Genomic DNA, 18,120 nt, shown 5'->3' with positions numbered 1-18,120 from the left:
GTACCTAGAGTTCAAATGGTGATGTAATAAAATACAGCCTAAGAAATAAAAGAAGCAATAAAAATACAATTAAAAATCAAAATGGCTATATAATGTGGGCTTGCTGCGGGTCACCTGAATGAAGTTTGCTGTCCACTGGTGGTCCATGGACCACAGTTTGGGAACCTTTGTCCTACTCATTAAAGCTGCCAGAGGAAATCTTCATGATAGGGAACAGAGTTTGGCTACGCGTTCAAAAGGCCAGATTGAAATCCTGAGGCAATAACGACACTAGGTGGTCTTGAAAAAGACATTTTTGCAATACAACCCTACATCATTGGGTTCTTATGTAGATGAAATAACTTCAATTATACCACCCTGAGCTCTTTGCAGGAAAGATGAGATTATAAGGTGACAGATAAATTATACATTTAAGTGCAGCGTTTTAGTTTTTTTCCCTCCCTGATAAATGCTTTTATATCTTAAATTCCTCTGGTGATGATTTCATGAGCGTATTTACAGTACATCACTGACAAAGAGGTGACACACCTTCTGAGTACTAGCACAGACAGTACCTTGGCTTTAGGGCAAGAATTTAAAGGAGCTAATTCAAAAAGCAAACTTGCCATTTTTCCTGTATGGAATCATTTCTAGAAAGCTAACTCAGGTTCGCCACCAGGTGTCCTTCATGAGTAGGAAAATATGATATTCTGTATTCTGCATTCATAACATTCTAAGACAGGACAGTGAAAGGAAAGTTTGAGAGTGAGAGAGAGCAAATATTAGGAGGTGAAACATTCTTTTAATAGTATTGGTGTTTTAATTCTGTAGACCTCATGGAACACCTTTACGTTTTGTTCAGCAAGGAATAATTTTCTGTACCCTTTTTTAAAAAAACCTTTAAAATTTCAAATGGAAAAAATGTTCGTTTTACATATATGTACGTATAAATTCACATTTCCTCTCATCAGTTCCTTGACAGTTGTAGAGCATCCAGAGGTTGTTGGGTTTTTAAAATTAAAGTAACATGACCTGAATCCAAATGGAAACATTGCAATATTGAGCTCTGACTCCCCAGGGTCATACTTCTCCAAATGTGCAAGTGTAAATAAGGTCTGGCTGAAGATATATTGGTTTGCCTCTAAGCAAATATTGCTCTGCCTCTTAATAAATGGGTATGCTCCATGCAGATTTGAACGGTGCCCAGCTAAATGGGGACTAGGGAGAAAGCTGGGAGAAGGTGCCCCAACTTATGTGCGTGACTTCTTTGAGGTCTGCAATACATTGGTCGGGGAAAAGCCAGCAAACCGCCTGGAGTCATGCAACCTGCCCTCATGATGCCATGGAATTCGGACAGCAGAGAGCAGGATCCAGGGCCCATTCCTCACTGGCTAAGTAGTCAATTGCCTGGAGTACAGCATTAAGCCTGATGCCATTGTTAGTGGAAGAAGACATGCATTCAGTGTTGCGGGCCAAAGTCCGTGGAACTCCCTCCCAACTGAAATTAGACAGGCGTTCTTCAAGCTGAACTTCAGGAGCATGTCAAAAATTATCTTACTCCACCAGCCATTTTAAGGTAGCGTTCAGGTTTCTGTTTGGTTGCATGATGGTTTTATTCTGTATGGTTTTATTTTACGTAAACCGCTTGGAAATGCTTGCAGTAAAAACGAATGATATGCATCCCTGTAAATAAAATAAAGAACTGGCCCTTTGGGATGCAGATGATCAAGCATATATTCGCAGAGCTCGGTTTCTGAATCCCCTTGTGCTCATGGCGATACTTCCATCCCCCTTGACAGCTTGGGAGGGGAACTTGGTCAAAGAGGTGTGCAGGCACGAAATCCAGTGGCAGCTTTCAGCCAGGAGGAAGGCAGGAGGGGGGGAGGTTAAGGGAGGAGGACTGAGTGACCGATGGAATGAGGAGCTGGCTAAGAAGAGGGGTGCACTGCGTTTGAACCCCCCCCCCTCAAATGATCAGCTATATTATGCAGAACAAGTTTCCTGCCACACTCCCACAGTTTTTGCCTCAGATGCTGTCGCGTAAGCCTGACTACCATAAGCTCAGAGGAAGTTTTGTGTTCTTCCCCAGAGACCTCTCATTGGCTTCAGAGTAAAAAGACAACAGCAAAGTTAACATTCCCAGGTCAACTCTAGGAGTGACTTAGGCTGCAGAACCAGAAAGTATGGGTAGAGAGAGGGAGAAGAGAGAGAATCTTACCCTTTGCGATGTTTTGTTGTGGGACCTCACCTGTAGCAATTAATTTTTAGTTATGCTAATATGTTATAGCCTATATATTTATACAGACCCTGTTTCTTCTATAGCTGATCTCTAGGGAATGCTGTCACAATATGATTTTTTTTTAGGACTGTTGTGTCAACTTTGCATCAGTGGAGACCTCCTCAAAATCCCTCTGGGTTCCCTGCAGGTGATAGGAGGGGAGATAATAAGATGAAGAGGTTTCTGTACATTCCTCCCTCTTCCTTTACTAATGTCCTGCAATGGTGAAAACACTTTACATTTAAACAGGGATGGGGTAGCTGTGCAGCTCTCCAGACATGGTTGGACTCCAACTCCCATCAGCCTTAGCGTGCATTGCTATGCATGGTGGGAATTGTAGTCCAGCAACATCTGGAGGACCATATGTTCCTCACATGGGTGTAGCTGCCCACCAATCAATAAAAATCAGTAAAAATACTTAACTAACTGAGGTTCCGCACCCTAACATAAAGCTTGCCCCCCCATATAAATCGTGGCTATGCCCATGGTTCCCCATCCCTACCTTAAAGGTGAACACATTGAAAAGAATTCTGTTTTTATAGGTGGCGAGAGAGAATTTTGTCTGAGCCATAATGTTTCGGTTTGCCTTAGACAAGCCCGTGTTTCCCAGGCTCAGTGCTGGCCTTTTCCCATCTGCAACACGGGAGCTATAACAGTGCTGTGCCTTTGTATGGTTGTAAAAATGCTGAATAATACATTGGGCTGTGTGGTGGTTTTTTTTGCAGCACTTAATTATGTAGTGCTCTAAGTAGTATTGTTTTTATTAAAACATGTAAAATTTAATACGCAACCCACTTTTTTTTAATAGCTTGGATTGTTTGTCAGGCAAAACAAAAAGCAACTATGCCTGTTATCTTAAAGGATCTTTTGGAATGAACAAAGATTAGCTGCTTAGTTTATAAAAAACAACAACAACAACCCTGTTCTAAGTTCATGGACTTCCTGTTAAAGTTACTCACAGGTTATTATACTTCCTGTTAACCACTCTCCTTGTGTAATAAGATACGTTGTTTTCGGTTTGAAGGCCTCCATAAATAAGTCGTGGAAGGGAGGAGGAAACACATGGGAGTATATAAACTTGCATCTGATCATCTGTGAACTTCTTTTCCATTGCATGCTCGGCAGCCAGCAAGGGTACCCGTTCTTGTGACCCCTTTTCAAATGGACTTGGATCCTTAAGATCCCTACAGATCCATTTAAAAAAACACCATAATCATCGTCCCAATGTAAGTCAGTGTACTGACCTGGAAAGTTAGGACGGCCACGTGTGAAGGAGGACAGGGCTGCTCTGCCTTTCGATAGCTGTATAGATGAGGAGGGAATTTCAGCAGGTGCAACTTCTCTCTTGTAGCACTATGCTGTGAAGCAGCTATGTTGAACGTCCCATCGCTGCACATTTTGGGATGGTGAACTTAGGGCCCTCCCAGATTCTGTTTGGGTGGCGACTCTCCTTAATTCCTGACCATGCTTGCTAGTACTTATGGGAGTCTGAGTCCATCATCTGGAGGGCCACAGTTTTTCCCCACTCCTGCTTTAAAAGCCCATCAGCCTTCATCTGTTGCAGCTGGTTCGTTACCCTGTTTGCAATGGACAATTCTAAACAAGACCCACTGAACTTAAGAGAATTTATTCTGAAAAGCTGCATTCCCTAAGCCATTCACTCCAAAGCAGCTTCAAGTAAGAACCTTTGTACAAAGTATGGCATAGGGTGGGAGGTTAAACTCGCTGTTAAAAAGGATGAGAAAATTTTTCAAGTTGAGATTATCAAGTTTTTTATTTAAATAGAATCTATCTCGATCCAGACGGATGCGGGTGGTGCTGTGGGTTAAACCACAGAGCGTAGGACTTGCTGATCAGAAGGTTGGTAGTTTGAATCCCCGCGATGGGGTGAGCTCCCGTTGCTCGGTCCTTGCTCCTGCAAACCTAGCAGTTCGAAAGCACGTCAAAGTTCAAGTAGATAAATAGGTATTGCTCCGGAGTCGGCCACGACTGGACCTAATGGTCAGGGGTCCCTTTACCTGTACCTATCTTGATCCAGATAAGTGTTTAGCTCAGCTGATATGGTATCAGGGGATAGGAAGAATGGTGGATGAAGACAAGTTCATATCCTAAACCAAGGGTGGTGGAATCTGTGGCCTTTGAGATGCTGTTTGACTCCAATTCTATTAGTCCCAGCCAGCACAGTCTATGCCTGAGGATAATTGGAGTTGTAGTCCAGTAGTATCAGGGTGGGGGGCAACAGGTTCCCCACCCCGTGAAACTCTCTGGCTTCCATGGAGTTAGTGTGATCAGATTTTGTGGAAGCAAGACTTTGGAACAATTTCTAACGCAGTTCTCTAGTGAAAAGTGCCTTTTGCATATGTTTGGACTTCTTAGATAGGAGGTGTTTTATATTAGGGTGGTTTTTTGGTGGTTTCTTTCTTTAGAAAGGGTAGAATTTGTTATAGAACCTCGTTAATTTACATCAGTGGTGTGTTTATGTCCCACTCTTCCTACCAAAGGAGCTCAGGGTGATGTTAAAATTTAATATCTATACTTGGCACCTGCTTTCTGAAGAAGAAGAAGAAGAAGAAGAAGAAGAAGAAGAAGAAGAAGAAGAAGAAGAGCTACTGTCCTGTAGAATAACAGGAAAAGAACTGATAATGGATACGACGACTGAGCCTGTCATGTGGTGGACATCTTCATTCTGAAACACAAGGCCAAGCAAATAAGGTTAGAATAGCTGCTGATCTAAATAGTTTCTAGGTGGGTTTCCATATGCCCTCATCTCATAACAGAAAAGTCACGGGCATAAGCACACATGGATAGGGTGTAAATTATAATATTGTATGTGCCGTTACAAGGAGGCTTCCTTCCGATGATCTGGAGATGAAGAGGACCATGCTGCTATTCCAAGTCCACCTTGCATATTCTCCAGAGTACTGGTCTTCAGCTGGTGGTGGGACCCACTAGCAGGTCGTGGCCTGATCCAAGGTGGGTCACTTCAAGAGTGCAAATACATAGTAAAATATATATTTGACCATACAGATATATAGTAAAATATTAATAAATTGGTCCCCAAATGCTTGTTTTGATTAAAAGTGGGTTCTGGGTCTGAAAAGGTTGGAAATACCTATTCTAGGTAATGTTCTGGGGTCCCAAATGCCCTTTATTTGCTTGTGAACCTTAGATTAGACAAACTGTAAGCATAGGTGTGCAAGTAGCTGAGATGTGCCATTACAGAACTCATGCTAGTGCACCTGATTGTATCCTTCAGCACTATGTTTCTCGGTTTAAGGAATGAGGCTTCCATGGCCACACCTACAGTAGAAGAGGTTTTTTGTTTTAAATAGCTCTTTGAAATCCGGAAGTCTGCACAGAGTTGCTCAGTGGAGTTTAGCCCAGTACCACATGTCTTTCTTCAGAACTAAGCCATTATACTGGATAGGGAGGTACACAAAAGGAAAGCATGCACAGAATTAGCCTGTGCTTCAAGAAAGGGATGGTATCTGAATAAGCTACCAATTCCTACACAGAACTTAACTTCTGTTCCAAATTATCTCTCTCATTTTGCGTCCTTGATCTTTCCCCTCCACTTCTTCCTTTTTTCTCTTTCACCATAAGAAACATTAACAAACTTTAATACCGTGCAGAAACCTCGCTAGGAAAAAATAAAAACCCTCTCGCCTACGTTCCGTCGAAGGCATTATTTTATTGCAGCTTTCTCCAAGCTGGTGCCCTCCAGATGTTTCAAACAACAGCCTATAGTCAGGTATGATAGGAAACGCATGGTCCAAAACATCTGGATTTTATCCTGGAAGGGACTCCCTCCTTCCCCGCCCGCACCAAACGCTTGAGAACCAATCTTTAGCTCGGGGTCAGCAAGAAAACCAAATGCATTCCTCCCTCGTCCTTTGCACATGCATGTTTCCATTCCGGCAATGTCCTTTCTCTGTTTTAATCCTTATCCGCCTATATCTTATTCTGGGAAACGAGCAGAGAAGTCGAGCTCTGGAGTTTGGGGGAGGGAACGCCCCCTCCCGGGGAGGAGAGGCTTCGCCCATGACAGACAGGGACCCGGAGCCTCTTTAATCGTCGCCTCCGCTGCCCATCAAGGAGAGGAGGAGGAGGCGGGCGCTTCCCTCGGCTGGGTCGTGGTACCTGCGAGCAACTTGCCGCCGCTCACATGAGTGACTCGAGGCTGCCCGAGCGGGCGAGAGGAGAGCGCGCGCAATTGGGATTGCCTTGAAAAGCGCCCTCAGGCTTTCGCGCAAGGCTCTGAGAGGGAAGAATTTGACAGGGAACCCGGCTGGCAATTGGGCTGCTTTGCTTTTTTAATTATTATTTTTGCAAAGAATTTGATTCCTGGGGAGAAAGCAAGGACGTGGGAGGAACGCTTCTTTTCCCCATTTTTTTTTTTACTTTCTGCATTTTAGGTCGGGGTCCCTCTTCTTGGGTCCTTCCCACCCCTCGCCCAGCTCTGTCAAGAAGCGCATCTTCTTTTCCTGGCCCGAATTGCGAGGGAATTTCTCTGGGAAACGGGGGCGAGGCGCCTTTGCTCTCCCCCCCCCCCCCGCGCGCTGCTTTCCATTCTCACTTTGCTCTTCGACGCGCAAGCAAACGGCCGGCTGAGGAGGCAAAAAAAAAACAGACGCCGGGCGCAACTGAGACCCGCTGGGCGGGCGCGGAACTTCCGCGAGCCTTTCTTCGCTTTATATAGAGGGGAATTCGCACCTGACCAGGGAGAGGAATGAGGCTAACGACTATAAAGGAGTCTCCCAACCCTCCCCGTCCCCTTTCAATGAATTAAGCCCCCGAGGGGGCGGTAGATAAAGCGAGGAGACTCCGGGCGCGCTCGAGAAGCGCTTGCGAGGGCGAAGAAGCGAGCAGGTTAGGCGGGCGGAGGAGCGATGCCTCCGAGGCTGCGCTGGCTTTGGTGGTGGGCGCTGGTGTGCAGTAGCGGCTGCTCGCCGCCGCCTGCGCTGCCTCTGCCGCCCGTCGCGGGGGCGCTGCTGGCGGGCGGCGGCGGCGGCGAGGGCGCGAGCAGAAGCCAAGAGCAGCCCCAGGCGCCAGTCTCCACCTCCTCGGCGTCCCCGGCGGCGGCGGGCTTCCTCTACCGGCGCCTCAAGTCTCACGAAAAGCGCGAGATGCAGAAGGAGATCCTCTCGGTGCTGGGCTTGCCGCACCGGCCCCGGCCGGCGCACGGCTTGGCGCGGCAAGAGGAGCAAGGAGCGGCGGCGCCCCTGCCGCCGGCGCACCACCAGCGGAGGCAGCAGCAGTTGGTGCCCCCTCCGGCCAGGCTGAACTCGGCGCCGCTCTTCATGCTGGATCTGTACAATACCCTCTCCAGCGAGGAGGAGGAGGACGAAGAGGGGGCGCAGGAACAGCAGCAGCAGCAGCAGCGCGCAAGCGGCCGGGAACCCCCGACGGCGCACCCGCTGCAGCGGAAGACGCTCCTCAGCCACCACCCGGGATCCTCCCCAGCCTTGGCCACCTCGCAGGATAGCGCCTTCCTCAGTGACGCGGACATGGTCATGAGCTTCGTCAACCTGGGTGAGTGTGAGGAGGAGGAGGAGGAGGAGGAAAGGGGTGGAGCCTTTGCGGAGCCCTCGCTAACACCTGGCGGCGTGTGCGCGTGTGGCGCGCGCGCGCGCTAGAAACTTGTCGTGCAAACAAGAAGTGCGCGCGTGGGGTGGGCTGGGGGTGCATTTATGGTTCTCGCTTGCTCTATCTACCCCCGCCTTGATTCTCCCCTCTCTCTCTCTCTCTCTCTCTCTCTCTCTCTCTCTCGTTTTCTTGGAAAGTTGCAATCTCGGTTTAGCGTCGCGCCAAAAAAGTGCCACCCACTTGCAACCGCCCCTCGCCAATTTCACGTGCTAAACGAGCTCCCAAATCTTCAGTCGCATAGTTGAGTTGCGTTCAGATGACATGATTTGCATGATGCCGTTTTATGAAGTTGGCAGGTGCATACGAAGCCCGAGAAGCGATCCTACTGGAGCATGGGTGCAGCCAGGATTTATGGGGAGGGGGTGGGGAACAGGACACCCATCTGTCATCATCCCCTGTCTGGCAGATTCGGAATGAAATGTCTCAACAAGAGTTGCTTTAAATTACTTTTCTTTTGGCCCCAGGTGCTCAGAAAAACCTGTCAAAATCTTTCTACGATTTTTACTTTTTAGTCAAGGCTTTATTTATTTACAGTGGTACCTCGGGTTAAGTACTTAATTCGTTCCGGAGGTCTGTGCTTAACCTGAAACTGTTCTTAACCTGAAGCACCACTTTAGCTAATGGGGCCTCCTGCTGCCGGAGCACGATTTCTGTTCTTATCCTGAAGCAAAGTTCTTAACCTGAAGCACTATTTCTGGGTTAGTGGAGTTGGTAACCTGAAGCGTATGTAACCTGAAGCGTATGTAACCCGAGATACCACTGTATTTACTTGATGGGGGGGCTACACCCATTTACTGAATTATTGCCAGCTTCTCTGCATGTATGTATGTACTGTACCTATTTATGTAGATGTGTGTCTCTCTCTGTGTGTACCCATCTCTTGGGATGGTGGAAGTGTCTAAAAAGCACATTTGGGTGTGCAGGCCAAACAGCCAATTTGGTAGTTATGAATGGACCACTCAAAAGCAGCAGGAGCCTTTCACCTCTCCATCTGTACAATCAATATTAATTGATTAAAGCAGGCATAGGCAAACTAGGTCCTCCAGATGTTTTCGGACTACAACTCCCATCATCCCTAGCTAACAGGACCAGTGGTCAGGGATGATGGGAATTGTAGTCTCAAAACATCTGGAGGGCCGAGTTTGCCTATGACTGGGATTAAAGCCTCCTTTCATATCAGAGGAGCTTTTAGCTGTATGGGACATAAACAAATATTTTGAATACTTCAAAAGTTTCCTAATTCCATACATTGGAAATTTACTTGCATGTAGAAGATCCTGGGTTCAGTCCCTGGTATCGAAGATTCACATAAGCCCAGGAACATCTCTGCCTAATGCTTTAGCGAGCAGCCGATGACTAGAGTAAGCTCTGGGCTAGATGGAGTAGTGGTTGTGACATATGAAATCACACCTATTGGGTGCAACATAAATAAAGGGCTTGTTTCTACAATCCAGTGAAGTTATATTGTTAATTTGGTTGGCACCCATCTGTTTTAGGAGACAACGGAGGAGCGCTCCAACCATTAAAGTCCAACCATTAAATTGGCCATTGTTAATTCAGGATTGTGCTAATAAGGACTTTGAATAGCATCATGCACTTTGCACAGTTTCGTTGCTGCACATCCCTTGCTCATTAGTCACCCCAAGTAGCCACTGACTGTCCCCAGGCTTTCACTACTTTTGTGGATGGGATTCAGTCACATACCAGCAGAATCAACTTACACAATTAAAGTGAATCTGGTGTTCTTGTGCCGCAAACACACTTCCAAAATAATTGAACTTATTGCAGTAAGGAAAGTGATGAGAAAATGCTCTGGAAAGTATGGTATAACAGTTGATTGACACTGCATCTCCCTGCAGGCAAATCCGAATGCATGCTCAATAAATAGGTCATCTGGAAGAGATCACTGTCTATGCCTATTGCAACGCTGTGTTCAGGTTCCATGAATATATGGTACTGACCATGGTACTGTTTCCATAGGTCTTTGGCTGGCTTAGGATAGCTGACTCTAAGTATGATACCAGAGGTCTGTTTCCTTCAAACATATATTGCATTTAGGTCATGAGCATGTATGCCTATCCAATATTGAAAACAAACCCAAAGGCTTGTTCACTGGAATAAGCACCTGTGCTGTAATGAAACACTTAGGGTTGTATGCAACTTAGTTGTACTCAGAGTAAACCCATTAAAATTAATGAACGGAAGTTATCTACGTCTCTTAATTTCACTGAGCCACTTGGGCTTGCTGATCAGAAGGTTGGCGGTTCGAATACCCACGATGGGGTGAGCTCCCGTTGCTCTGTCCCAGCTCCTACCAACCTAGCAGTTCTAAAGCACGTCAATGTACATAAGTAGATAAATAGGTACCACTGCGACGGGAAGTTAAATGGTGCTTCCATGCACTCTGGTTTCCGTCACGGTGTTCCATTGTGCCAGAAGCGGTTTAGTCCTGCTGGCCACATGACTCAGAAATCTGTCTGTGGACAAACGCCGGCTCCCTCGGCCTGAACGCGAGATGAGTGCTGCTACGTCATAGTCGCCTTTGACTGGACTTAACCGTCCAGGGGTCCTTTACCTTTTCTAACCTTAATTTCAATCGTCTATTTTCTAACTAAGACTAAGATTGGCTACAACTCTTAGGCTAAAATTTTATAGCACTAAGATCCATTGAACTTAGTGGGACTTCCTTCTGAATAAATGTGCATAGTATTGCTCTTGTTAAACTTTTGCGTTATCTTGGAAGGTTGATGAGTGCCACCTATACCATTAACCTCTGCTTCTTTGAACAAACGAAGCTGATTTGTACCGCTGCAGGTTTGGGGTTGTGCTAGATGCCGTCTTGGGGTCCCTGGTAGCAGAGGCTTAGGAAGGGGGGTGCGGCCTGCCCCGGGTGTTATGACTGAGGAGGGTGACAAAATGGCAGGTGAGCCACCTTGCGCACCTTGCGCCCGACAGCAACAGCTCTTCTGACCTGGCGGCAGAGAGCAGCCGTCCCCTGCTGTGGTGAGGTGTGTGTCTGATCCAGCTGCGGAGAGCAGGAGGAGAGTGAGAAACAGCTTCCCCGCCCCTCTCCTACCCTGAACTGTGGCGCGTGGGAGGGCACACTCTGCGTCCTGCCCCCTCGCCGCTGCCTGGTAGCCGTTGGATTTTCTAATGGTAATATTAGTGTTTGCCAGAAGAGGACTGCAGAAAATGGTTAATATCAGTCGGACACGTTCTCTTTTGTTGTGGAACGGGCCTTTACCGATACTTAGCCATCTATTTAGTTATGCAGTGTGCTGCCAGAGAAACAAAATACAGTGGTGCCTCGCAAGACGAAATTAATCCGTTCCGCGAGTCTCTTTGTCTTGCAGTTTTTTCGTCTTGCGAAGCACGGCTATTAGCGGCTTAGCGGCTCTTAGCGGCTTAGTGGCTTTAAGAAAAAGGAAACAAACTCGCAAAAACTCACAAGACGTTTTGTCTTGCGAAGCAAGCCCATAGGGAAATTCGTCTTGTGGAACGACTCAAAAAACGGAAAACCCTTTCGTCTAGCGAGTTTTTCGTCTTGCGAGGCATTCGTCTTGCGGGGCACCACTGTAGCTGAAGATGCTTCTGGAAGGGGGCATTTCTTTTTCCTGCCCCCACTTCCCTGGCTGGAGGTGATGTCATTAAGGTCTGTGTGTGAGAGAACAACAGCAATGCAGTCTTGAAACTGAGTCTGAAAGAAAGACCTGATGGGGAACAGGATCTGTTGGAGTGATAACTCTGAGACCCTTCTATCTTACCTTGTGTGTGTGTGTGTGTGTGTGTGTGTGTGTGTGTGTGTGTAAAATAAACACCTTATATCACAGAAACTGCAGCAGTCTTCAGTAATTTTCACTGAAAGGAAGTAAAACTTAAGGGATGTTATGGGACCTGCAAAACTTCTAGTCACTCAGAGACTCTTTCTCTGTGTATGTTTGTGTGAATGTGTGTGTGCAATACAGTAGTACCTTGGTTCTCAAACGCCTTGGTAATCAAATACCTTGGTTCCCAAACACCAAAAACCCGCAATTAAGTGTTCCGGTTAGCGAACGTTTTTCGGAAGCCGATCGTCCAACGCAACTTCCATTTGAGTGCAGGAAGCTCCTGCAGCCAATTGAAAGCTGCACCTTGGTTTTTGAACATTTTGGAAGGCAAATGGACTTCCGGAATGGATTAAGTTTGGCACTTTTGTTCTTGCTATTTATTTTGCGTTTTTGTTTTTGAGGCTTTTTCGGTTAATTTGTTTTTGTGACTGTGTGGAACCCAATTCAGCTACTGATTGATTTATCGTGTGACTGCGGAAATGGATAAAAGCCCCCCATCCAAATAATGACTATCATCAGTGCAGGTAAGAAAAAATAATAATTTTAATTTTTATCATCTACAATACTGTCTTATTTATTTTATAGTACAGTACATTGATTATTCCTTTCATTTTATGGATCAATGGTTTCGTTAGTAAAATTCATGTTAAACTGCTGTTTTAGGGGTTGTTTTTAAAAGTCTGGAACGGATTAATCCGTTTTGCATTACTTTCTATGGGAAAGCGCATCTTGGTTTTCGAATGCTTTGGTTTTGGAACAGACTTCCGGAACAGATTAAGTTTGAGAACCAAGGTACCACTGCAATATCAGATCACTGTTCCATCTTGCCCAGTCATGTCTCTCCTCACCCTAGGTTTCAAGCAGGTATACAGCCCAAAACCCTTTTCATGCCAGGAATTGTACCTGATACCTCCAGCATGTAAAACACATTCTCTACTACCAAAATTATGACCTCTTTCCAGACGTCCTATCTTCCTAGGTAAGCCACGTGCCAGCATATTCCAGAGCATTTTATACTTTCCAGTCCCTTAATTTATGTTGGATATTAAAAGCACTAAAAACTTCAGCGGCTGTGAGTTTGTGTGGTTAAAGTCTGACATACCGTCTAGGAAAACAGGGTCTGTCTTTTCCTGTGTATGGATGGACGCAGGTTAGCGACTCGTTCCCTAAATACCCCTCCCAAATGCACATGATTCCTCTGATCCTTTGAGAGTTGCTTTTTGGTGTATATGCTGATGAAAGGCATCGCTAGGTGCAGACACAAACATTAACTGTACGGTAATCAAATAAAAAAGCCGCCCCTTTTCTGATTTAGGAAAGGGAGGTACTTAAAGCCCTTACAGAACATGCTGATTTTCCTCTTCAACTGTTTATCATCGGAAAGAGAGAATATAGCTTACTACTTGCTCCCCCCTCCCCCAAAAAGTGGCAGTTCCTTAGGGCTTGTCCACACTGTCTGCTTGGCCCATGCTTTCCAATAACGAGTCTGAACAGTTTTCCCCTTGCCTGCTTCTTTTCTAGGGAAAACGTGTTCTTTAGCAGGAGAAAACCAGAGTTGCCATTTGCTTCAATTGAGCACCGAAGAGCAGTTTTCCCGGAGGGGAGAAGCAGTAAGACAAGAGGAAGTGTGGCTAAACCCTTAGAGCTAGTTTAAATATTGCGGATAAGTGAAACAAAACCAAACCAGAAGCACACATAACTTGTGTTGTGCAGAAGCAAATACTTTAAGAGATGCCACGCGTACGTTGAGCAGAAATATCTGGGGCCCATGGGTTGGGGAAAAGCTTTGGTGAACCCTGTGTCAGTGGCGTAGCGTGGGTTGTCAGCACCCAGGGCAAGGCAAGTAATTTGCGCCCCCTAACCCGTGGATTTGCGCCCCCTAACCTGTGGATTTGCCCTAACCCCAGATGTTGCGCCCGGTGCGGCCGGCCCCCCCTGCACCCCCCACGCTACGCCACTGCCCTGTGTTGTGTGTAGAGCATTTTGGTGAGGCGATTTCAAAAGACGAATTGTGCTTTGATAGTTGGGTGTATATATATATAGGTATATATAGGTCCGTATAGTTAAAGCATGAGTTTGACCAAGCTGCAGGAAGTAGTGGAGGACAGAGGTGCCTGGCGTGCTCTGGTCCATGGGGTCACGAAGAGTCGGACACGACTAAACGACTAAACAACAACAACAAGTTGGGTGTAATGGTCTCCTGTGAGTGCAATGAATGTTTGCAACCATTGGCGATGTAAAGACTCAGGTGGAATCTACACACGTATAAAAACCGGTCTGAAAATACTTTTTAAAAAAGTGTTTTTAAAAATACACGGAATTTTCCATAAGGCTCACCATCGCCATCTAGCACCACATTGTATATTGCACTTAGAACGATTTATTTGCAGCTGTGTAGCTGAGTCCTAAGCTGCAGTATTGGGGACTGGACATTGCTGTTCCTGCAATTCTAGGCTACACAGCATGGATGTGCTCAGTGTTCTCATCTCATTCTTGTCCCTCTTAGTCATTGTGAAGTGGTGCACGCACTTCAGAGTTGTTTAGGTTGTGTGTGTGTGTGTGTAAGTACATGGTCTTGCTATAAATGCACTTCATCCTTCTGGTAGTCCATTAACACAGAGAATGAGGGAAAGCCCATAAAAATTGTTTCCAGCTATAGGGAATGTGCTTAACTTGGATGAAAGTACATTGCACAATTGTGATTCTTATCTCAGAGAATAATGCAGAATGGATGAGAATTATCATTTCTCTCTTCTCTAAGGAATACTGACTGACAGCTGGAATGCAGTAGAAAGATGAGTACAGAAGAATAAAGTATTAAAGCAGGCTTGATTAAAATGTTGATAGTTCTTTTTAAAAAAAAGATGATGGCATTTGAAGAGTATTTTTGGAACTGAAATATTATGCCATTTGAGATGGGGGAATAATGAAAATGAACTTGCATGCACAACGAAATTCTGAGATCGTGAGAGAATTTTGGTGTGTTGAGTTCATTGTGGATTTTTATATATATATATATAAATAGATGTTTTGATAAATGATGTTGATCATTAAGCTAAGCAGTAGAACTACGATAACTATGCAGGAAATGGTTTCTTTAATGATTGCGCTGTTGAAATACCCTGCTGAACATTTTTCATGTTTTCAGTTCTAGTCCAACGATATGTTTACATCAATTTTCAGAACACTCCCAGTTGGCAACAGAAGTATGGGAACCAGAATGAACACTTTGCTAAGACATATTTTAAAAGCAGCCTGGTTAATTAATTTCATTAAATGATATTGGATAAGTTTCTTCAAAAGAACCTAAACACTAGAGACTGCATTTTGCTATATGGAATCTTAAGCCCCCCACCCCTCCCCAAATTTACACACAAAAAGCAGGCAAGAAGTTTCATTGTATCCTAACCTAGTTCTGCTGATGGTGGTGGCATCTATATGTAAGGCAAACTCCTCCATTTCAGATTCTGTAGGGAAGGAAACTTCACTGGGGGAAGAATTGTAGAAAGATTCAAAGGACTGAATCTTTCATAAAGGAAATCCTTTAATGAAGGATATTCTTTCCTAGAGGATAAAGCTAACAGTGGCTACTAACCATGATGGTTATGAAACAAACAAACAAACAAACAAACCAACAACAACAACAACAACAACAATTTTATTATTTATACCCCACCCATCTGGCTGGGTTTCCTCAGCCACTCTGGGCGGTTCCCAACAGAATATTAAAAACACCAAACATAAAAAACTTCCCTAAACAGGGTTGCCTTGAGATGTCTTCTAAAAGTCAGATAGTTCTTTATTTCTTTGACATCTGGTGTAAGGGCTTTCCACAGGTTGGGCGCCACCACTGAGAAGGCCATCTACCCGGTCTTACCTCTTCTGTAAACTGGGCAGCCCAGGACCTCCATGTACCTCAGGGAGGTCACTTCAGTTCTGCTAATGCAACAATTTGTCATGGGACAGGAGTTAGCTTCGCCTGCTGAACAGCAGCCTGAAGGGTGAGAAGGCAGAGTGACTCCACCTGCAGCTGATCAGCCTTCAGGAGAGAAGGCACTGATGAGAACCAGCTGGCTTTGGCCTTAAGCAGAGCTTCCAGCACCAGTCAGATGCTGGTACCCATGCTTATTGTTTCTAGTCCTACCTTGCTGCTTCCTGCTTGTCTTGACCCTTGACCCTCGGATTCCCTGACCCCTGGATTGCCGCTCGCCTGACCATAGGACTGGACCTGACTTCGCATGCTGACTCCGCCTCCAGGCAAGTACGCCTCAGATAATCTTCTGGCCTCCGACTCCACTGAGCTCTGCAGGTTGTTGCTCAGCGAAGAGACTACAACAGTTTGTTACCAGCCCCTTGCCTGGGGTTGTGCAGCCAGGAGTAAGAATGAGGGTAGATAGTATGTTAATTTGCCTTTGTGTTCCGTGTTTAAAGTGCATGTGAGTTAAAGCCATGCTTAGAGATGTCCAGTCACCCATGGCAAATAAGAGCTGGGCCTTACTTCAATCTGCATGGTGGGACGTTGCTTCATATGCCACTGCAGAACAATTAAAACAATCCTTGCCACCTGTTTTGTTGGATGTTTGGAATATGTGACTCTTTTTCAGAACATCTGAGCACACTGTAATTCATCTGATGTTTGTTGACACCCTTGATAGATATAAAAGCTGGACAATATGTTTATGAGCTCTCTTTCTGTTACATTGTTTTATTTTGCATTTTACTTTTGGGGATCTTTTGCTTTTCTAAACTTTTTATTTATCTGAAAACTATTTTTTTTAAAAAAAAGCCTTTGTGCTGGGCAGATAAATCACCTGAAAGAGATTTGAATCTATTTTCTTTGTAGTCCATTACTGTAACATAAGTGGAGGTTTGTGTTTGTAGATTACTTGGTGCAGGGGAAACCCTTTGAAAGGCTGGTTTAAGGTCTTCGTTTTGGGGGACAATGAGAAGTATAATTCCCAAGAGAGAGACAGACAGACACAGACAGCAGAAGAATTCTGAATCATGTCATGTCATGGATAAAGTACCAGGAAATATGAATCAACACCAGAAACCTCTCACTAGCACCCAGCTTGCAAGCCTCAATGATGCATTTCAATTCTTTAACTGGAACTAGGTTTTAACCAGATGTAGTTAATTGCTGCTTTCACTTCTGTCTTCTCCCCCCTACTATTCCTAGTGTAGTGTACTGTGGTATCTCGGGTTAAATACTTAATTCGTTCTGGAGGTCCGTTCTTAACCTGAAACTGTTCTTCACCTGAAGCACCACTTTAGCTAACGGGGCCTCCAGCTGCCGCCACGCCACCAGAGCACGATTTGTGTTCTCATCCTGAAGCAAAGTTCTTAACCTGAGGTACTATTTCTGGGTTAGCGGAGTCTGTAACCTGGAGCGTCTGTAACCTGAAGCGTATGTAACCCGAGGTACCACTGTACTACAGTTCTTTTCTTAAAAAATGAAACTTTACAAAGCAGCAGAACAATATGACATGAAATTGAGAATTCGGCCTTAAATAGGCAGTATGCTTTTGGCAAGGATAGGCTTCTCTGTCCTATTCTGAAAAGGTAGAGAGCATGGCCTGTTTGTAAAGACCACCCCACCCCAATATTCCAAATACGCATGGTACTGACAAAATTTCAGGGTACCTATATTTTGCCCCCCACCCATAAATCAGAATGTGATGGAATTTTATCAATCATATGTTACAAAGAAATACAGTGGCACCTCAGGTTAAGAACTTTAATTCGTTCCGGAGGTCTGTTCTTAACCTGAAACTGTTCTTAACCTGAAGCATCACTTTAGCTAATGGGGCCTCCTGTTGCCACTGTTCCACCGGAGCACAATTTCTGTTCTTATCCTGAAGCAAAGTTCTTAACCTGAAGCACTATTTCTGGGTTAGCGGAGTGTGTAACCTGAAGCGCATGTAACCCGAGGTACCACTGTACAAGTCTGAATTAAGCAACATACTTTTAACACACCATGCTAGTTCATAGTTCTTTTGGTCTAGTGTAACTGCCTGTGTACACACTCCTGTTTACTCTGTACCCAGTACACTCCCACTGCTGGTTTGAGAAGCAGAGTACACATGATGCCAGCCACAACCCATATCCTGTATCTATCCTGTCATTTCTTTTGAAATACTGCATTTTGATGTGTTCCACCACCACCCCCCAGCTTTGCTCCAAATTGAAAGAACTGAAATTGGGGGAAAAGAAAGTCCTTGCAGTACTTTTTTTTTTTTTTAAAGCTGGTGATGTTTTCAGGGTAGTTTTGAAATTGCAGATCAAAAGGAGACTCCTACATAGAAGGTGATATGGTGTCTAAGGAATTTGTGAATTTGTGTTTCTGGCTTCGTGCAGTGCTTTAGCATGTTCTTGGTACTAAATATTTGA

The 18,120-nt window shown here is 45.1% G+C and overlaps 1 protein-coding gene across 1 annotated transcript in view; it reads left to right on the top strand.

Moving 5' to 3' along the window:
• Positions 1–6,181: 6,181 nt before the first annotated feature.
• Positions 6,182–18,120, top strand: part of BMP6 (bone morphogenetic protein 6) — an 87,605-nt gene continuing 75,666 nt past the window's right edge. Inside the window, exon 1 of the mRNA XM_077933299.1 lies at positions 6,182–7,789. Within this exon, the coding sequence (XP_077789425.1) occupies positions 7,147–7,789 (643 nt within the window). The 5' untranslated portion in view covers positions 6,182–7,146. The remainder of the gene's footprint in view (positions 7,790–18,120) is intronic.

The sequence above is a fragment of the Podarcis muralis genome, chromosome 8 (genome assembly GCF_964188315.1).
Source record: "Podarcis muralis chromosome 8, rPodMur119.hap1.1, whole genome shotgun sequence".
NCBI lineage: Eukaryota > Metazoa > Chordata > Lepidosauria > Squamata > Lacertidae > Podarcis > Podarcis muralis.
Note: the sequence above shows the minus strand (reverse complement) of the source record. Positions and strands in the feature narration are given on the sequence as shown.